Source organism: Barbus barbus (genome assembly GCF_936440315.1).
Source record: "Barbus barbus genome assembly, chromosome: 32".
Classification (NCBI taxonomy): domain Eukaryota; kingdom Metazoa; phylum Chordata; class Actinopteri; order Cypriniformes; family Cyprinidae; genus Barbus; species Barbus barbus.
Window position 1 is genome coordinate 2,034,781 of NC_136760.1, and position 22,379 is coordinate 2,057,159.

Consider the following 22,379-nt stretch of genomic DNA (forward strand, 5'->3'; position numbering starts at 1 on the left):
TCAAGTCAACCTGGTTTTCAGCAGGTAATCTCCAAATGGCCAAATATCGGCCGATATATCAGTCTATGGCTAATACCAATTTTGCATAAAAAGAAACAGTGATGAGCACATGCATCTTAATCTGTGTGCTATGCTTCCACCTAGTGGAGGAGGACAAATCAAGAACAGAACGTCTGTAGAAACCTGCACCTACACCAGAAGTAGTGTCGTAGTATATACTACGTAGTATGTAGTATATGAAACCTCTGCCTATATCGGTCACACTGGTTTTCTAACATGGTTTTCACACATTTAAATGATCAATAATGATGAACGAAAGCCCTAGACGATCAGAAAGGACACTCGGAGTGGTGTAGCGTAGCGACTTGAGGATCCACTAAACGTCACAGCAGCATTCGCTTGGAAAATCCAATAAATAACATCAGTCAAAACACACTGTGGTGTTTAGTACTTGCTCACCTTGTGATTTACAGATTAAATGTTAGGTTTAAGAGCGATGAACAACATTCACATGCCATATTTGTACAGTAGCTCGGCTGCCGGCACCCTTTGGTTACACATTCATGATAAGTAAGCCTCAGTGTCGGCACTATGTTGACGTCTGCGACACAGTCCAGCGTCCGGGCCGTTAGCACTAACTCAAGGTAGGAAGGGGACGTTTCTTGTACTCGCTCGGTCCGGAGAGCTTCATTGGACAGAATATAGCTGTTCATTGTCCAATCTGTCCCGTCTGCAGCACACACACACACACACACACACACACACAGGCAGGTTTACAGCCAGCATCAAGGCTTGTGCTTGAAATGAGCCTCAACTGCAAAGAGAAAGAGATACAGTCAGTTTCTCAGATTCTGATTTGGAGAGTTTCCTTCTGTTGAGCGAGCGTGTTTGTGTACCTGCGTACTCCTGCGGCATCATGGGTCGGTTGACGACTCTCTGAAAGGCAGCGATCCAGTCCTTCTGCTCCGCTTCAGTTTCACAAGCAAACAGGAACTTCCTGTCCGGGGTTTCAATGGTGATCCCGTACTTCCAGTGGTATCCCTGGATCGAGGGCGGCAGTCCGGGTACCACGGTATAGCTGTTCTCTTTACTGCCGATGAACACCTCGCCACGTGCATATGCATCCTAAAAGAATCAATATAATATTATATAATAATTCAGAAATATATATATTATATATTCCATTTTTCATTTGAAAAATTACATTTTTAATTGTATTATATTCTATTATAATAAATATGCAAATATGTCTTGAGATGCACCCCACTAATGTTTTTTTCTTAGCATGTTTATCAAAATTACTTAAATGTCCTAATTGAACTATGGCCTAATCCTGGTTTAGGCTAAGTCCTGTCTATGAAACCGGGCCATTATGTTATCATGTTTTTATTGTGTTAGTTAATTATTTTTACTAAATTAAAATAACCCAACTGTTTTCTGTTTTTGCAAATGAACTCTTCATATGTTAAATATAGTACTACATTTAACATACTAACATATTATTATATAATACAATCAAATAAAAAATGATATTGTATGTATATATATATACTGTATATATATTGTATGTATATTATATACATATATAAATCATACCTTGACAAAGGCTTCTTTCCGAAACATTGGATAATTAAATTAAATAGTTTATTTGCTAATTATATTACATTATCAATGTAATATAATATCATAATACAAAATAAAAATTAATGATAGGATATTACATGTTATAAAAATTATATTTCAAATGATAAAAATATATTTTAGAACTACACATAACATATTCTAATATATAATAGAATATAAGATATAATAATATAAAACATTTATATATATATATATATATATATAACATTTAAATATATAAATATTTTTTCTTGTATTATATAATATTTTAATATATTTTACAAGTATGTTAAATGCAGTACTACACACTAATATAATATAATATAATATAATAAAACTGTAAGTGATATTGCATTATATTACATTATATTATTTTTAGTATAATATAATATAATAAAAAATTATTAAAATATATATTTTTAAATAAATTATAGAATATCATATTTTATTTTAAAAATAAATTAAATTATATTCAAAATAAAATAATAATATATTATTAATAATAATAAAATATTATTCAAATTAGATTTTAATAGTTAACATTCAACACATACTAAAATAATATAATATAAAACCGATGTAATAGTATGCTTAATGTGTACTAATATAATAAAAGTAAATAATAAATTATATAGCATAATATAATAAAATAGCAATTTGGAAATGGAATATAACCAGAAAAAAGACTAAATAGCACCACTTTTACTCACCAAGGGATCTTTAAAGTACATTAGTCTCCTATCATCCATGGTAAACCATCTTTTCTTAAAGCCCTCTGTGTGCTAAAAAAGAGACGACTCCAATATGAATCAAAGTTTAGAATGGCATTAGTAAGGGATAATGTCCAGTCAGCAGGTCAGTATCGTCCCTGAGGACTTTATTTTGTGATAATGACCAGCTGACTAGACATTATCTGCCTTATTACACAGCCACTTATCAAATAAATACATGAAAGGATATGAAATATTGATTTCACTTAAAATTATGTACTGCGCCAGAGAAAAGAGTGAAACGAAACTAGCAGAATGAAGCATGATTTGGACTGCATTTCTTTTCTGAATATTTATTCAAGATGATAAGTACAAACTCTCACCCTTGGGCCCGTTTTCTCCATGTAACCTTCCTTCATGAAGTTCCTTGTGAGTCTGGGTACCAGCTACATCATAATCAACACAGACAGAGAAAACATATCAATAATATATTAACATGTAAATGTCTGTGAGGATGCTCTTTAAACATGCACAGATATTTAAATCAGTATTATTGACCTGGTTTACAGTAACAATGTCTATCTATCTATCTATCTATCTATCTATCTATCTATCTATCTATCTATCTATCTATCTATCTATCTATCTATCTATCTATCTATATATATATATACACACACACACACACACATATGCTATACGACTCATTATGAAAGAATTAAATAGTTTCAATTAAATACTTAAAACCTTTATCTACAATACATTATAAAGATCATTCATGATGTACATTATTATAATGCATGATATCTTTTCATAAATAATTGTAACTAAATTTAAAATGTATGCTTAAAAACAGCTTTCAGACGTCTTCTCCTAATATCTTATATAATTCAGCTTCTCAAGTAAATTGAATTTGTTTTTACAAGATTAAAATGCTGAACAAGACGATGATTGTTTGCAGTGTAAGAATGAGAAATGTGATTTAGTGCGTGCGTTCACAATCATACAGTGAGCTTCACGCTCATAACTCATTTTTATGTGTCAGTTGCTGGAAGAGATTTGATTCACATACGTCCTCATCATTAGCTCCAGGAAATGCCACCTTCTGGTAATGAAACCGTGCTGCCCGGATCGCAGTGAACCAGTCCACCATTTCCTGCACACACACACACACACACACACACACAATGAGGACTACAGGCAGATTTTGCAGTGTTTATCTGCAGCCAGCAGAGGATGCTTTATGGTGCAATAACTTCTGTATGACCTCCACACGTGACATTACAGCTCCACCTCAACCGCAGCCAGAAAATATCTCTTCATCTCTTCTGAGAGCCAAAGCTGTGTTGATCCTCCAGTAGATCAAGTTCATGCTGTTCCTCTTTATCTCAAGATACAATTAGTTAGATCATGTTTGTGATAAAGCACACTGGTAGTGTGTGCGGTGAAAGAGGAAGAGCGTTTTACAGCTCAAACCACTGATGTTTGTGGTAGAAGCGATGCATTAGGCTTTCCTGTAGCTCAAATAGTAAAGCATGGCGCTAGCAACGCCAAGGTCATGGGTTCAATTCCCAGGGAAAGCAAGAGCTGATAAAATCTAAAAACTGTAACTTGAATGCAATGTAAGTCGCTTTGGATAAAAGCGTCTGCTAAATGCATAAATGTAAATGTATTAACCAATGCTTGACCCGAAGCATGCTGCTCTTCATCCGGCATACAAATGAAAAGCCAAAGCTAAGAGGTTTACACGTGGATGATCAGCAGCTCATCTGATTGAGTGAATATTAAAACGGGTCTTATTGGGGGGGGGTGTAGCTATTAAAAAAATATAATATTTTCACTATATATAGATGGTTTCATCAGGCGCACGTGCCTGGCCCGAAGTTAACTTTCGGTTTGTTTATCTGTCTGGTTAGTGGCGCCGGCTACAAACACAGTTAAAGTTAAAGTGATGAGTAATGAAGTTGGGCTCAGGTTGTTGTGCTGTGGGATGTGTTTCCCATACGTTTAATTATTTGTGGTAACCCGCCACGATATCAAAACTGACCGATTTTCCAAAAGGCTTCGTTGAATAAACATGAGCACGTAATGCACGGGTGTTTTTATATCACTGTATTTCTGAAGGAAGACTGTCTTTAGAAAATTGATGTCATTTTCATTTCATCTTGCATGTTATTATATGCCTGATAAAGTAGCCTCAGCGCTGCTTTGTGTAATGTACAGCCCAACAGCCGTTACCGGGGAACCCTCTATTTCTCCTGCTTTAAAGCGCTTCCTGCTGCCAGAGAATGAATTTGCATTTTTAATAAGTCTGTCCAAGTAGTTATCGCTGCATCTCAGTCTGTCTGATTTACTCAACAAACATATTTTGCTTGTTATTAAAAAAATAATCTACTCTAGCTGTTGTTACTGATTCTATTTGGATGTCTACCGGAAGTTAAGTTAGAGCCACAAAAGCGTGCATACGCAGGAACGTTTGTTTATGTTGTTGCCGTTGAAACTGTCTATACAAATTTTAAATGTTTAAAAAAATATTTAAATCTAAACAAATGTATTTAAAGTCAAACTGAAAGTAGTGGTTTGGGGGAAATGCAACATGTAAATAAACTCTTGTATCTCTAATTCAGCATCAATACAAATGTGTGGCTTTGAGCATGTTTTGCATGCTTCATATTAACTGCATTATATAAGCTGAGTACTGTCCGGGACCAGCAAATAATCAATTCTTTAAGTTTTTTAATTTGAGTAAACTATTTTAACCCTGTGAAGAACATATTGTTATTTGCTATACAAAAAAGTAAGATATGTGTAAACTTTGTCAAATATATGACACACTGTACTTGTAGACTTTGCAAACAGGCTGTTTTTGAGGAATAGGGCATTTAAATGCTCGTTTTCAACCCATCAGTCTCTTGCTCATTTCACATTTACCTTTCTATAGAAGGTCAAACATTAAAAACAGGCAATTTAATTATACCGGTTAGTCAGAGCGTGCAAAATGGTCATGAAAAACTCAAATATGACCCGTTTGGGAGCAAGACACATTATAAGTGGACCTCAGGGGAAGAAATGAAATGCAATCATATCAAACTGATTCCTCTGAATAATAAGAGTCTGAATAAAGGCTGAAGCAGTGATGGTTATACACTGAAACATTTCACAATACGACCTTGAGAGAGACAGTGACTGTACTGTATCTATTGATAAACTGTGTTAGTTTGGAGAAAAGCATCTGGCAGATGTACAATCAGAAACATTCAAGAGCACAAGCGAAGGAATTTGATGGGCCTGATACCTTACTGTCCTCATGGTACACAAAGATATTCCTGGTGCTGTTGTCCCTCAGATAGGTGATCTGCAGGGCGTAGGGGTTTCCTATTTTAGCCGGCTGGAAAGTAGCATTTAGAGTTTCAATCCTCATTATGGCCTTTGGTTCTTTTGCCTGGAAGATAAAAGTAATATCTCAGCTATAAATGCACGCTTTCCGGACAACAACACATTCTGAGAAACAACCAGAAATCCCTAGAGTCACATTACAGATGTATAGTGCCGGTGGACCGGGATTGTTTTGAGTAAGCACAACTTACAGTAGTGTGTGTGTGTGTGTGTGTGTGTGTGTGTGTGTGTGTGTGTGTGTGCATGTGTGTGTGTGTGTGTGTGTGCGTGCGTGCGTGTGTGTGTGTGTGTGTGTTAATTATGACAAAGCCTTCCTTTGGTATCATCAGGGGACATTATCAATGATAAATTAATTAAACGAAAAATTACAATAAATATATATTTTAATAAAATATATTTTATACACACACATTTAATACATATCTTTATAAATGAATGATAATTTCATAAAAAACTTTAATATAAATTAAAAACTAGTGTATTATGTTTATAAATTAATATATTTATATTCATCAGGGGACATTCTCAATGACAAATGTGTAAATTAAAATCTCAAATTAAATGTATATTGCAAATATATACTAAATGTGTATAAATGTAATATAGAACATTTAAATTATTAAATCTAAGCTGGCTCATTCCATACTTTTATATACACATGTTAATAATTAAAATTAATTAAGAAATACAATTATATATATTTGTATTAATAGTTTAAATATATTTTAATAGTTTAGTTTTTATTAATAGATATAATTTGTTTAAATTTGTTATATTGTTATCAGTTTTAATTTTAATTTTCGTTATTTTAGTTTAAATTTTAGTAATTCTGTGTGTGTGTGTGTGTGTGTGTGTGTGTGTGTGTGTGTGTGTATATATACATATAGTTTTAGTTGTAGTTATTTTTGTACTTGAAATGAAAATTATAAATATTGCCCGAGCAACTAGCTAAACTAAAATACTAAATATAATAAAGTATTACCTAAAATAATATATATATATGCATTTATTTATTTATTTTAGTTACCTATATATAATATATATATATATTTAATTTCATTTATATATTATATTATATATATATTATTTTTATATTTTATTTATTTGTACTAATAATTACTTATATGGTCCTAATTTCAGTTAACTACCTAGTTATATACAAAATATTTGGTAACACTTTAGATTAGGGAACACTATAACTGGTTGCTTATTAGCATGCATATTACTAGCACATGGGCTGCTTATTATAATGCACATGTTAATGTTTTAGTCTGCATAACCACATCTTACATCCGTTAATCCAACCCCATACCTAAACTTAACAACTACATTACTAACTATTAATAAGCAGCAAATTAGACGTTTATTGAGGGGAAATTCTTAGTTAATGGTGAACATGTGTTCCCTAATCTAAAGTGTAACCAAATATACTATATATTCTCTATAAATCCAGCATAAATTCCTCATTCAGACGAGTAAGCGTGTGTGTGAGAGAGACTAACTTCATTCTTGTTGAAGTACTTCAGCGCTCCTTCTCGTTCAGACAGAATGAACTTGCGACTGAGGAACTGCCCGTTGTCTCGACCACGTTTCCACAGTAAGCCCTCTCTGTACCCTACAAAAGAGCGAGAGCGAGAGAAGAGTGAAAAAGAAAGCATGAGGAGGAGTGTTTTCCACCTACAAACTTTCGCAGCATCTATGAATAGCTACATTCTTAAAATATTTTAGTAAAAAAGGAAGTAGCTTACTATACATGAGCAACGTCAAATCGGAAAAAGATTAAAAAAAAACACTAAAAGACATCTAAAGAGTTCTGCAGCTTGTAAGTCCACGTCTGTTAGCTTTAACATATAGTAATGTTCTCCTAAAACATTGATAAAGTGAACTTTTAATAGCCTCTGAAAACAATAATAATGACTGATGACTCATCCAGCACTAGAGATTTCTGTCCAATCAAATGCTTTCTAGAAAGAGACCGAGGTTTAAAGGATTAGTTCACTTCCAGAATAAAATTTACGGTCCCACTTTATATTAGGAGGCCTTAACTACTATGTACTTACATTTAAATGAATCATTTGATACAATGCACTTATTGTGTACATACATGTTTTTATATTGTACTTATATTTTAAAAAATGCCTATATGTAGTTACATCTGTAATTAATTTCTGTAATTATATTTATAATTACACTGTTGACCCATCCCTTACACCTTAACCCACCCTTAAACCCACCCATACCACCAAACCTGTCCCTAACCTTACCCGTATCCCACCTCAGTAGCAGCAAAACTGTTTTACAATACAACATGACCACTATAAGTACATTGTACCTATTTTTTGATGTAAGTACATAGTAGTTAAGGCCACCTAATATAAGGTGTGACCAAATTGACTCAATCCCATGTCATCCAAGATGTTCATGTCTTTCTTTCTTCAGGCATAAAGAAATTAAGGTTTCTGAAGAAAACATTCCTGGATTTTTCTCCATATAGTGGACTTCAATGGTGGCCAATGGGTTGAAGGTCCAAACTGCAGTTTCAATGCAGCTTCAAAGATCTCTTATCTTAAGGGTCTTATCTAGCGAAACGATCTGTTATTTTCTAAAAAAAATAAAAATGATGTACTTTTTAACCACAAATGCTCATCTTGCACTAGCTCTGTGATGCTTGTCCACGACTTTGCATTAGACTCCATTTGATTTTCTCCTCCAACTTTAAAATCGTCCGTAAAGAGCATTTTACTTTCTTTGCACATTCACTTTGTAAACACTGGGTCGGTACTTCCATCTATGCCATGTGTGACCGTTCCAACATGACTATGTAATGCGAAGGCATAGACTGTCAGACTTAGTTTGCCTGTGTCTTGTGTTTCCACGTGCACCCTGTATTTCCTTATGCCCTTATTTGGTTATGTTCCTGTTCCTGTCCCAGTTTTCGTTGATTAGTTTATTAGTCCCCAGCCCTGTGTTATTAATTATGTAGTTAAGTCTCCCCTTCATAAGCCCTGTGTTTCCTTGCCTCTGTGTCTGGGTCTTATCATCATTTCATGTGCATTTGTATCTCCAGCGATTCTTGAGTTTTGTTAATAAAAGCCTAAGTTTGGAAAAAGTTCCTCCTCGTTCCCTTCTCCAGAGTGTGTCGTGACATGGACGCGCATCGCAGAGCTAGTGCAAGACAAGCATTTGAGGTAAAAACAATTATATAAATGTCTATTTATTTTAGAAATTGAGTGATTGTTTTGCTAGAAAAGACCCTTATTCCTCAGCTGGGATCGTGTATAGGGCCCTTTGAACCCACTTTGAGAAAAATCCTCAAACAATGTAATTTTTTTGCGACTGAAGAAAGAAATACATGAATATCTTGGATTGCATGGGGGTGAGTAAATTATCCGGAATTTTTATTCTGGAAGTGAACTAATCCTTTAATGTATACGGTTGGGTTTTAAAGTCCCTAAGCAATAGCAATAGCAATGTTTACCTTAGTGTGCACTAATAAGGAGCTGGTCTCTATCTGTCTCTCTGTTTTCTGGTGCACTAGTGCTCATGAATCATTCACTCTGCATGACCTCATCAATCGATAACCGCGCCTCTCCACATGACCCATCAATACCACTATTGATCAGCGGAGGAGCACACACAGCACAGACTCCCAGACAAACACAGGTGATTGTGCGCGAGTGTGTCGACATTCACTGAGCTCACACACACACAGCTCCACGAGGGACTTATTCATCCGTCTATCTGTCTATCTATCAGTCTTGAGCTGTGCATCAATTGTAACGAAACGTCTCATCATGGATTCAAACAGGATACTGCAGGAGACGAGGGGAAAGGACAGCGAGCGAGAAGAGAAGAGCGAGTGTGTGAGAGACAAGAGATGAGAGATATGGAGATTATGAGAGAGGCCTTTGATTCTTTATAAAGCACTTCTTCTGTTGGAGACGTCTGGATTCTACTGTTCTCCATGATAACAGTCCAGAACATGCAAAAACATTGGTATGCAAGACATAAGATTATAATTTGATAAATACTTTAAATTTAAAAAAATCCCACAATGACTATAAGGTAGCACTTTATAATGAGGTGTCCTTGTTACAAATGTTACATGTACTTACTATTATAAAAGCAATAAATTATGCATAATTACATGCAAGAAACCCTAACCATATAGTAAGTACATGTAGTTTATTAATATTACTCAATACTTAAATGTATAATTACACTGTAACAAGGACACCTTAAAATAAAGTGTAATCGAATATAATATAATAACATGTACAAAACAATACTATTTTAGTTATTAACAATATAAAATAAAATACAGCTAGTTTAATTATATTAAATTTGATTATATATATATAGTAACAAAAATGTATATACAATTATGTTTGTATATAGTTTGGGGGTCAGTTTTTTTTTTTTGTAAAGAAATTATTACCTTTATTAATCAAGATGCATTAAATTGACCAAAAGTGACAGTAAAGGCATTCATAATTTTACAAAAAAATTATATTTCAAATAAATTCTGTTTCTATTCATCAAAGATTCCTGATAAATAAATGTAACACTGTTTCCACACAAATATTTGGCAGCACAACTGTTTTCAACATTGATAATAATCAGAAATGTTTGTTGAGCAGTAAATCAGCATATTATTATGTCTACATTTACATTTATTCATTTAGCTGACGCTTTTATCCAAAGCGACTTACAATTGCTATATATGTCAGAGGTCGCACGCCTCTGGAGCAACTAGGGGTTAAGTGTCTTGCTCAGGGACACATTGGTGTCTCACAGTGGATTCGAACCCGGGTCTCTCACACCAAAGGCATGTGTCTTATCCACTGCGCCATCACCACCCTTTTTTATGATTTATTATGATTTCTGAAGATCATGTGACACTGAAGACTGGAGTAATGATGCTGAAAATACAGCTTTGATCTCAGAAATAAATTACATTTGACTATATATTCACATAGAAAATAGCTATTTTAAATTGCAATAATATTTCAAAATTTTTACTGTATTTTGATCAAATAAATGCGGTCTCGGTGAGCAGATGAGTCTTCTTTCAAAAACATGAAAAAATCTCATTGGCCTTTTGATTAGTAAACAAACTACATCAATGCTATTTTTAATACTTAAGATGGTAGAAGAAGAGATGGAGTGGGAAGGTGGAAACAGAGTGTCTCAAGCCGGTACTGAATTCAGTCTTGCAAAAATACCAATGCCCACGCCGTAGCCTCCAGACAATATACTCCAGCATTCAGATCGCACAGTTCTGTCGGGATCCAGCATGCTATTAGATTGCAAATGGCCACACTGTGTGACTAATGCTATTTACTGTACACCCACTGCAAAAACACCATTACACACACAAATGCCTTCTGTGTGAATGTATAAACACATCAGCAAATCTCATGCAGTACAATGAAATTCCTGCAATGCAACACAGAACACAGATGCATGTATGTTTGTGCGTGCATGTGTGCTAGTGTGTATCAAAGATGAGATCATTGTCAGCCAATGAGACCTCGCTTCCCAATAAATAAGACTGTAAGCCATGAAACTGGATATTCTGAGTGGTAATGAAACTGACTCTCCCAGTTAGACGCAGCATGGACCTCTGAGACAAAACTCAAGAGATGTAGCTGAAATGAGAGGATGAGACTGACCTCATAGTGCCACGAACCCACAAAAACAAAAGCTAATTGCATGAGAAATCGCAATTCACAACAAAGAAACCTCAGTGTGTTTGCATGTGCTGCACTCACCTGCTGAATAAGGCTCTTGTTTCTCGATGTGTATAAACTCCTGTCTCTCATACTTGGCTCTGATCCACTGCTCCCTCAAAATCCTGCCCAAGAAAAATACAACAATTCACGTCAGTATGTCAGTATTACATTAATGGACCCTCAGGCCATCCAAGATGTAGATGAGTTTGTTTGAGGATGAGGGTGAGCGCATTTTCAGCACATTTTTATTTTTGGCTGAATTATTCCCTTTAAAAACGGCATGCACCAGAAAATGAAAGGGAAAATTATTTTGTTGGTGTAAACAAAAGCATTAATGCCTTTATGCTTTTTCTTATTTTGTTTAAATCACAGCGAGCCTTAAATCAACACTCACCACCTATTTTACTTCTGTAAAATGACATATTTCCAAAATTGCGAAAGATCACACGATCATTTTGACCAGCCTTAGAGAGAGTAAAACAAATAAGAAGATAATTGTGACTTTGCTTCTTTCAGTCGTGTCTTATGTGTTTCACAACTGCAATGTCATAATTTCCCATTTATTTCACCCAGTTGTGACTATATTGACTATATTTATTTCATAATGTGATTTTTTTTTTTTTTTTTGATCTTACAATGACCTTTTTTACTCTGAGGCAGAAACGGGTTTCGTACACTCGAAATCGAAATTTCTATTTGATTTTCCCATTAATTATAAAGAAACGCCAAGCAATAAACTGTAATGAATGTGAAAGACTGAAAAAATATTTTCTTGTAAATCATAAAAAAGATGTCTGCATTACATGTGAACAGAATATTTTGGCCAAAGTGCCACTCATCATGAAACGCAACCTACAAACAGGAAGGAAGTAAACATCTACATCACTGGACCACATTCTCGAGCCATGTGAGAAAACAGTCCCTCTGACGGTCTGTGTGTGACGGTTCAAAAACCCCCACAATGCTGCTGCTGCTGCTGATGTCAGAATGACCACAAGAAAGCAAACACCACCAGAGCCTTAAAAGACTGTAAGTGCACTCAACAGGGAACAAGCCTGGCACAGCAAGAGCAATCAGTGTGTTCTTGGAAACGATGCTGTACAGAATTAAGGTGTTTGAGTCCTACCTGCAGTCTGTGTGGGAAGGACGGTAATAAAACGGAGGAACTTGCTGTTCGTACTTGGCCTTTGCTGCTTCATTCCCCATAGATGTGATAAACTACAGGAATAGAATGCACTGCATGATTTATAGGCACAATATTAAACAAACAGCTAACACTTTACAATATTTGTTAACATTAGAACTGTGGGCGAAACATGTACAGCATTTATTAAAAGAATAGTTCAGCCAAAAATTCAAATTTGCTGAAAATGTTCTCATGCTCAGGCTATCCAAGATGTAGATGAGTTGGTTTCTTCATCAGGTTTGGAGAAATGTAGCATTGCATCACTTGCTCAGCAATGGATGCTCTGCAGTGAATGGGTGCCGTCAGAATGAGAGTCCAAACAGCTGATAAAAACATCACAATAATCCACAAGTAGTCCACCAACATATTTGTTTAGAGCCGTTTTGTGCAGATTTCTCTCCTTATTCAGACCACTTTTTCAGGAAGTGTTATTATGGATTATGGACTTGTATTTTAGTTAAAACGTCTTAAGGATGGATTTATTTCTTACAAACATGCAGCTTTTGTCTCCACAAGACGTTAACTGATGGACTGGAGTGGTGTTGATTATTGTGATGTTTTTATCAGCTGTTTGGACTCTCATTCTGACGGCACCCATTCACTGCAGCGCATCCATTGCTGAGCAAGAGCTACATTTCTCCAAATCTGATGAAGAAACTAACTCATCTACATCTTGGATGGCCTGAAGGTGAGGACATTTTCAGCAAATTGGGTGAACTATTCCTTTAATCTCAGCAGTGGAAGTCATCAAAGTTAGATAAACTTCTATATGGGAGTATATTCTTCCTATTTGCTCAAACTGCAAGAGAAAAACTCCACAATAGTGTTTTCACAACTTTCTAAAAGAGGAAAAAATATAAAGAGACTGATAACAGCAGTCAGAAGAGAAAACTGTGTCAAATTTACTTCCACTTCCATAGATGCTGTGTTAGAAACACACTTGCATTAGCGTTAACAAGTTTTTTTTGTCATTTGATGTAATACACACTAAAGCTAAATGTACAAACAATATTTTAAAAATGAGAATATAAAAAAACGTAACACTTAATCACAGTCTGTGATAAAGGTTCATTAGACACTTTTTAATTTAATGTTCCATTTACTTGTGCACCTCTTCATTATTCAACGGTTTGATGGCTCTGTTCAGATTATCACAAACATCAGCTCTCTTTGGATTCCCAAGCTTATGTTGAGCCCTAATGGTTTGCATCCTCAATCTTTTAAATAGGCAAAGAGCCAATCAATCTCTGTGGCTCTTGAGATTACTGCAGATTTGGATTTTATTCAGGAGATCAGAAAGAGCTGGTTTCTGCAGTACATCCAGCCTTGGAGCAGTAAACAGCCTTCAGCCAAAAAAGGGAAAAAAACCTGCCTGTGGATCGTCTGTGACTCACCTCGATTTCTTTATCTTCAAATGTGTCCTGCAGCACAGACTTCACCTGGCTGAGGTTTTCAATGCTTCTGTGGATGAGCGAGCATCCCTGACACACGAACACACCCAGCGTCACAGACACCCAATCCGGCTCTGAGGAAGGAAGAAGATTTATAACTATTTGAGGTGCATCCCCAATTTGCATAGTTAGAGGAAGTATGAACAGTTTGCAAATGCAATGCGCTAAAAGGTTAATGCTGTGTCGCATTTGAAAATAGCATAACTAAATCCAATCCTAAACCTAACCAGTAGTGTTAATAAAAGCAAACGTGAGATAAAAACACATTTGCTGAAGCAACCATGTCATTTTATCTTGCTTCTACAGGTCTTTGAGCTCTTTTATCGTGATCTTTATTTGACGGACTCGTACCCAAGTGCTTTACATCACAAGTGCAATGCTGTACCGGGTGCGTTACCGAGCAAGTTTACTACATCAGAAAAGCAAATATAAGGAGCTGGTGATGCAAACATCAAAATGTGTTAGTTTACAAATCATGCATTATGTTTTGAGCTCATAACATAGTATTGTGCAAGGAACTGTGCGAAAATATGTATTATTAATTGTATTATTAATCGAAAATCTGACTTTGTAATCATAATTTATGTGAAAGGCAATAAAAGTCGTTGGTGTATTCCTGCAACTAGTGTTCATTTCAAGAGCAGGGAATTGTGTGCATAGATAATTCATTGAAGTTTTAACATTTAACAGTAAACATTTCCCCTTTTCTGTTCTACAGAAGTCGTCATACATGAGCAAATGATGACAGAATTTTTTTTTTTAACAATTCCTTTCAAATTCATGTGCAATATATTTAAATAGCAGGCCTACATTACACGTGCGCCTCTGGAAATTTGCACTAGGTTGCACTAATTCTATTCTTGCTTACTATTACTGATAGTATGCATATTGGCAAACAGACAATAAAGTCATTGCTATACCATTTATTTTTATATGTATCCATATACAGACCTCTCATGGAGGCCAAAATACTGAACACTAACTGCAGCAAAACCTCTTTAACAACTGGTTAAAAAACATGGTGATCTATGTGTTTCTGTTTCCTTCACAGTTGATGCTGAGGTCTAAGTGGTTTAAAAATTACATACACACAACAGAGGTTATTTATAACAATAAACCCGTTAGTCTCAGATGAAACATTAAACGCAAGTGAACCCACAATGCGAGGGTGACAGGAAAGTGTGTAATGTCACCCACAAATCACACACACACGCCCTCTCTGTACGCACAGACAACAGAAACTGTGAGTTTGACACACTTCAGGTGCGAGTGTTGCTAAACGCTGTGAACTCCTTGAGTTGAACAGCCTGAGGCTTACATGGGAGTGTCGGCTGTGACAAAGCAGGCATAAACAGAAACTCAGGCTTTTTGACTTCTTCAAGTGACGCAATCCATGAGAAACTGTGTCATACTAGTGTGTGTCTATAACACTCACTGTGCAAAAAAACACTGAGGTTATTGTTTGAACGAGAAAGAGGGGCGATTGGAGGGAGCGGCAGAAAGCAAGACAGAAGATAGAGAGGCTTGTGATTAAAAACGGACTTTGTTTTGCCTTTTACCCACTTTAAGTTAATATTCTTGACCAGTTATCTGCTGATGAAGGTGTGGCTCCCTCTGCAAGCAGACTACACACCTTAAAACCAGCTGCCAGTGTGACTAGTTATTCATAAACTCATAAAGTTACTAGACTCTGTTTCACAGCTCGTTAAACACATACGAGAGCACAAGAGCACAGATTTGTTTACACTTGGTCTTAAAGGCATAGGGATCGAATTAGTATTCACTGTCATCCTTTATTCACTCTTATGTCATTCCAAACCCATATGACTTTCATTTTTTCTGTGAACCACAAAATGAGACGTTTTGAAGAATGTGCTGGTGCTCTTTTCCATGCAATTACTCTTAAATGGGACTTAAGTTTAAATGGACACAAAATCATCATAAAAGTGCAAACAAAACAACTAAATGTATACACGTTATACAGTGCCTTGCAAAAGTATTCATACCCCTTAATTTTTTTCACGTTTTATGTTGCTGCCTTATGTTAACTGCTTTAAATTAGTTTTTTTTTCTACATCAGTCTACACTTCATACACCATATTGACAAAGCAAAAACAGAATTGTCACAACTCTGTAAATTAATTACAAATAAAAAAACTGAAATAAGTACATTGCATAAGTATTCATAGCCTTACCTAAATATTTAGCTGAAGCACCTTTTGTCACAGATCGGCCAGGCTCAATAACCAGGCAATCACAGCGCACTCCCTCACCTGAATTCTAATCACCTGCACCTGCACGTCAATGGCAATCATCCCGCACTCCTCAAATACTCACACCTCACAACACTCCAGTGTCCGGTCTCGTTCCTACAAAGAGGACTACTATAGCTATCATATCTCTATGCTTGATACTTACTGTCTTGTTTACTTACCTGCTGTGTTCCATCCCAAGTGTGTCTTCCAGCGATCCCAAGTCTGTCAGCTCCCGAGTCTCGTCCTGATCCACTGTCTTGGTGAGGTGTGCAGTTACTCCTGTTCCTTGTCTCCTTTTTGGAAAAAGATATTCAAGTTACCATCCCTCCTGAACACCGAAGAATCCTTCTATCATCACTTACCTGATTCATTCCACCACCTCAAGTCTGTCAATAAAACCCGTTCACATTATGTCACTCAGTCTGTGTCCTACCTCTGTAACAGAAGACCGGACCAACACCGAACAGACAGACTATGAGCACACCGGATCCGGGAGTTTCTCCACAAGTTTGTGCTGGTCTACATTGATGATATTCTCATCTACTCTCGGAGCATGGCCGAACATGGTCGCCACGTTGCGGAGGTCCTGACACGCCTGAGAGACTTCCACCTGTTCCTCAAGGCAGAGAAGTGTACGTTCCATCAGTCCTCAGTGCAGTTTGTAGGATACAACATCGATAGCGGTGACATCCGGATGGACGAGGGGAAGGTGGAGGCCATTCGACGATGGCCCACTCCTGGCACCATTAAGGAACTGCAACGGTTCCTGGGGTTTGCCAACTTTTACCGCCACTTCATCCACGAGTACAGCACCATCACAAGCCCTTTGACCAACTTGCTTCGCAACAAACCCAAAACACTCGTCTGGAACCCCGCTGCCACCGAAGCCTTCAAGCGTCTCAAGGAGGTGTTTACGAACGCTCCAGTACTCGTGCACCCTGACCCCAGTGAACCGTTCATCGTGGAAGTTGACGCATCCACCTCAGGAGTTGGTGCCATCCGTTCTCAGCAGCAGGGGACACCAACTCCATCCATGTGCCTTCTTTTCCCGCAAACTCAGCCCGGCGGAGAGAAACTACGATATAGGTAATCGAGAACTCCTTGCCATCAAGCTGGCCCTTGAAGAGTGGAGGCATTGGTTGGAGGGTGCGCAACATCCGTTTACAGTCCTTACTGATCATAAAAATCTCCAGTATCTGAAGGAAGCCAAGAGACTTAACACTCGTCAAGCCCGATGAGCTCTATTTTTCACGCACTTCAATTTCACCATTTCCTATCGTCCTGGTCCCAAGAATGTTAAAGCTGACGCTCTGTCTCGACTCCATGACTCTAAAGAGGAAATTGAAGAAGAACCAGAACCCATCCTACCCGAAAAGATCATAGTAAGCCCCATTCAGTGGAATACCAACCCGTTCACCTCCTCCAACGCTTCCACGGCCACTCCGCCGGGCTGTCCACCCGGTTTGCAGTATATCCCCCAAGGTTCAACGCACTCCTCTCATCCTGTCTGTACATACATCTCTGGGCACTGGCCACCCAGGGGCCAACAACACCCTCTCGTACTTATGCAATGGAATCATTTAAGTTTTTTTATTTTTAATAAATTTGCAAAGATGTTAAAAACCTTTTTTTTTTTTTTTTTTTTTTTTGCTTTACCATTATAGCGTATGGAGTGTAGATTGATGTGGAAAAAAGTCATTTAAAGCAGTTTAACATAAGGCCGCAACATAAAACGTGAAAAAAATGAAGAGGTATGAATACTTTCGCAAGGCACTGTATATGCTACAAAAAGTGGTAGCCTGCAGTCGTTACTTTAAAGAGCTATTTTTGCATGATTTAACCCACCTAAAGTAGTTCTGGTAGTATACATTAATATATGTAAGTTGATTTAGTAATATTAATAAAAATAATATTTTTGATTTGCTCATTTAGATGTTAGCATTTTTAGGTTACCATTGTTTTCAGTGTAGTCTACAGAAGCCATATGATGGCTTAGACTGAAAATTAAGTTATTATTCGCCGATTATCTGCCATTACTTGAAATATAATAAATATTAACTAAAATAAAATATCAAATTTGAACGTTAACATAGGAAAACAAACTTATTTCAGCTATTTTCAGTAAGAAATAAAGTAAAATAAAAATATCAAATATTATCAAATCATATTTGAAAGTGAATTATGCAGAGAACTGTTTGAGGCCTGACGACCTTTAAACTTTATAATGAATGTAAAACATTTGGCGACCTGTTTGCACTTTGTGATCAGAGCACGAGTGTAAAGATGTAATTACTAGTGTAAACGGGGTCTTACATGATTTGACGTGTGTGATGACAGTGCACTGAACGCTCTGACCTTTACTCATCGAGTGCCAAAGTGACAGGCACCAACAGTGTGCTTCACCAGAGACTGAGCTGAGCTGCTGCACGTGCCGTGAGAAGCGTCTGTGAAACCATAAAACACGCCAGCTTTCTGAATATAGACCGTTGTGCTCTTGGTGTTGCTCAGTGGCTTCAGTTATTCTGGGTATGAAAAGATTTCTTAAAGATTTGATGTTCGTCGTGTATATATATACAGGTATATATACATATATATGTGTGTGTGAATACAGGCAAAAAGTGTGAGAGCAAGAGAGAAATCATCCATCACACTCAGCAATCAGTACAGCCAAATTTGACAGGCTGTAGTGTGGCATTTGACAGCTCTTTGGTCTTGGCCATGGTGGAGAGTTTGGAATCTGATTGATTGATTGGACACATTTTCCCTTTAAAAGAGTGCTCCTAATCTCAGCTCCTTACTTGTATAAAAGACACCTGGGAGCCAGAAATCTTGCTGATTGATAGGGGATCAAATACTTATTTGACTCATTAAAATGCTAATCAATTTATAACTTTTTTGAAATGTGTTTTTCTGGATTTTTTGTTGTTATTCTGTCTCTCACTGTTCAAATAAACCTACCATTACAATTATAGACTGATAATTTCTTTGTCAGTGGGTAAATGTACAAAATCAGCAGAGGATCAAATAATTTTTTTTCCCACTGTATGTATATATATATATATATATATATATATATATATAAATAAATAAATAAAGCCTAAAATGAATATAAAACAATATAGACATATTTAATATAAAATAACATAAATATGACAAAAACATAAAAATGACCAAAAATACGAAACTATATATTTTTTCAAAATATTAACAAAATCGCTAATATTATGTAAAATAACACTCATGTTCGCACCTCCCTTGGATCTAACTCTGTCCTCCATCATTCAACACTGACACATATACATCAGAAGTGTTGAGGAAGTCGTCTACATTTGCTCTAACCCTGTTCACCCTGAATCATCTGAAGCGTCTAGCATGTGTCATTCAAACCACATCCATCGCTCCGTCTGGCCTATACGCTGTGTTTTTCTCCGGCCTGTAAAGCGCCATGCAGTCGTAATACGGTCAGAATGGGCCGACGTCCAACGCTGGGCAAAAATCCCAGAACTCTCTTGTGAGAGTCACCATATTATTAGCGTCTTAATAGGACAGTGTGTATGTAAGCGCGTGCGCTTGTGTGCGTTATACTGTACTGAAATGCTGCAATGCAGAGAAATAGGTACAGTATGACACTGCATCTGAATGAATTTGAATGAATTTTCTTGCCTAAAATCAGTAAACACACACTCAAAAACGAGCTGGGCAGGTATAAGACCTGAGAATAAAGCTGAGTCACTCACTCTCTGTGACTCACACACACACACACACACATCCCTCTGACAACACCCCTCAGATCTACCACAAACTCATGTTTAACACCTCACATTACAAACAACATGCGTGACTCAGTGCTGTATGTCACCCAACCAACTGTGTGTGTGTTCATGGGTTAGTATGTAGTGCAGAAGCACCATATTATTATCCTCACATCATGAGGAACACACGTCTGCTCATGAAACAAGAGCTCAGTGAAAATCAAAGCTCCATGTTGTTTCCCTGTGAGGCACAATGATGACATGTGACTGTGGCTTCATACGCAATGCTGAATCACTTTAATGACACTGTAGAAGTCCCCGATATGAAGACACAAACATGTGGTCACCGCTAAAGAAAGTGTGTATTAAACAACATTTATTTGGCATGAAATTACTTGAGCAGCTTACACGCGTTTATTGCTATGGCTATCAAAATATGCATAGCAATTAATAATATAATTAATAATTATATATATTTTATATATAACTTTATTTGACTAATATAACAAAATAATGTAATATAATGACAATATATTACTTAATTAAAATAGTATCAATAAATACATTTAGATAATTAATATTTTATCAAATATATTTCATAGTTTAAATATTAATAATGCGACTTATTATTATATTATATTATTTATAAGTTCTGCTATATATTAATATAACAACTTACTGTCACATTTATATTATTTTATTTTTAAAATATAATATAATGGCATCACAAAGTACTTAATTCAAAATATAATAAATAACAAATATAAATTACAATCTTAAATATAATGCTTTATTTATTATATATTATAACTTAACTTACTATATATCTCTCATTTTTATTCTACTAAAGTAATGACATTACAATATACTTAATTAAAATGCAATAATAAATAACAAATAAAATTAAAACTAAATATTTCATAAATCACATTAAATGACCTGTATAACACGATTTATTATATATTATAACTTAAAATATATATATACTAATATAAACTAAAACTAAATATATTATATATTTATTATACATTTTCTTACTACATTATATAAATCATTTTATTTTAATAATGTACCACAAGTATAAATAAAAATAAATAACATAATAAATAATTAAAAAATATATTATTTACTGAAAATAAAGCCTAATATTAAAATAAATGTTATTAATGGGAAAAAATCACATTATATAAAAAATATAAATATATATAAAATATATATTATTATTAAAAATGTCATATTTACATACATTTCATAGCATGTGTAGCCCTCTATGCTCTGGGCCTTTCACAGCAGGTGCGAGAGCGAGAACAGGTGCGGCGCCTCGAGCCTCTGTTGTCCAGGTGAGATGCTCTTACCTGCAGCGCCGCAGTCCGCGCACAGCTCGTTACCGGCTCGCTGCCGTAGATCGCGCAGAAGGCAGCTGCTCCGCTCGGGATCTTTCGCCATGACTCGCCGGTGGAACGGATCGATAGTCTCCGCTGGGCTTCTCTATGGCGAGCAGGTTGAGGAATGGAGCAGCGATGAAAACGTTCAAATAAGCACCAAATAGGCTCGTCTAGTTATGAAGCCCGGGGCTGTATGTCCACTCAGTGATGGGATAGAAATGGGTAAAAAAAATATAGTCTTTCTCTTCCTCTTTGTGTTTGCGCTCAAGATTCTGGCGGTGAAGAGAGAGAGAGATCCTTTCCTTTCACTCTAGAGAATTTATCAGCGTCTTATCGCCTCCCTCCTCATTATACTAGAAATACAGAGACACCTAGCGGAGACTTTCAGACTCACTACATTCTTCTGTTGAGTCACGTTTTCAGATCGGAGAGGAGGACGTCTGCATGTCAAACATGTGGTCTGGTTCAATCTTCTTATATATATATATATATAGGCCTATGTATATGTATATACACTCTAAAGAACAAAAAATGGTGCTACATAGCACTAAAAGTGGTTCTTGGCTCGTAATCGTAGGGGAACCACTTTTAGTGCTATATAGCACCATATCTTTAAAGATGTTATTCAGCAGCTTTGTCAAATGGTGCTATGTAGAACCATAAGAGGTGCCATATTGCATTGTATTTCTTCAACAAAAATAGTGCTAAACAGCACCAACAGTGGTTCTAATGGGGGAAGTCGTGGCCTAATGGTTAGAGAGTCGGACTCGTAATCGAAAGGTTGCGGGTTCAAGTCCCCGGCCGGCAGGGATTGTAGGTGGGGGGAGTGAATGTACAGCGCTCTCTCCACCCTCAATACCACGACTGAGGTGCCCTTGAGCAAGGC

General features: G+C 36.3%; 1 protein-coding gene across 1 annotated transcript; it reads right to left on the minus strand.

The window, feature by feature from the left end:
• Positions 1-325: 325 nt before the first annotated feature.
• LOC306852708 (arf-GAP with dual PH domain-containing protein 1-like) lies at positions 326-21,554 on the minus strand (the record flags this gene model as incomplete). The annotated part of the gene is made up of 11 exons (XM_079389766.1): positions 326-814; positions 897-1,125; positions 2,334-2,405; positions 2,717-2,779; positions 3,406-3,489; positions 5,629-5,775; positions 7,232-7,344; positions 11,504-11,586; positions 12,591-12,682; positions 14,045-14,175; positions 21,464-21,554. The coding sequence occupies 11 exons, from the start codon at positions 21,552-21,554 to the stop codon at positions 786-788; spliced, it is 1,134 nt and encodes a 377-aa protein (XP_079245892.1). The 3' UTR covers positions 326-785.
• Positions 21,555-22,379: the final 825 nt, after the last annotated feature.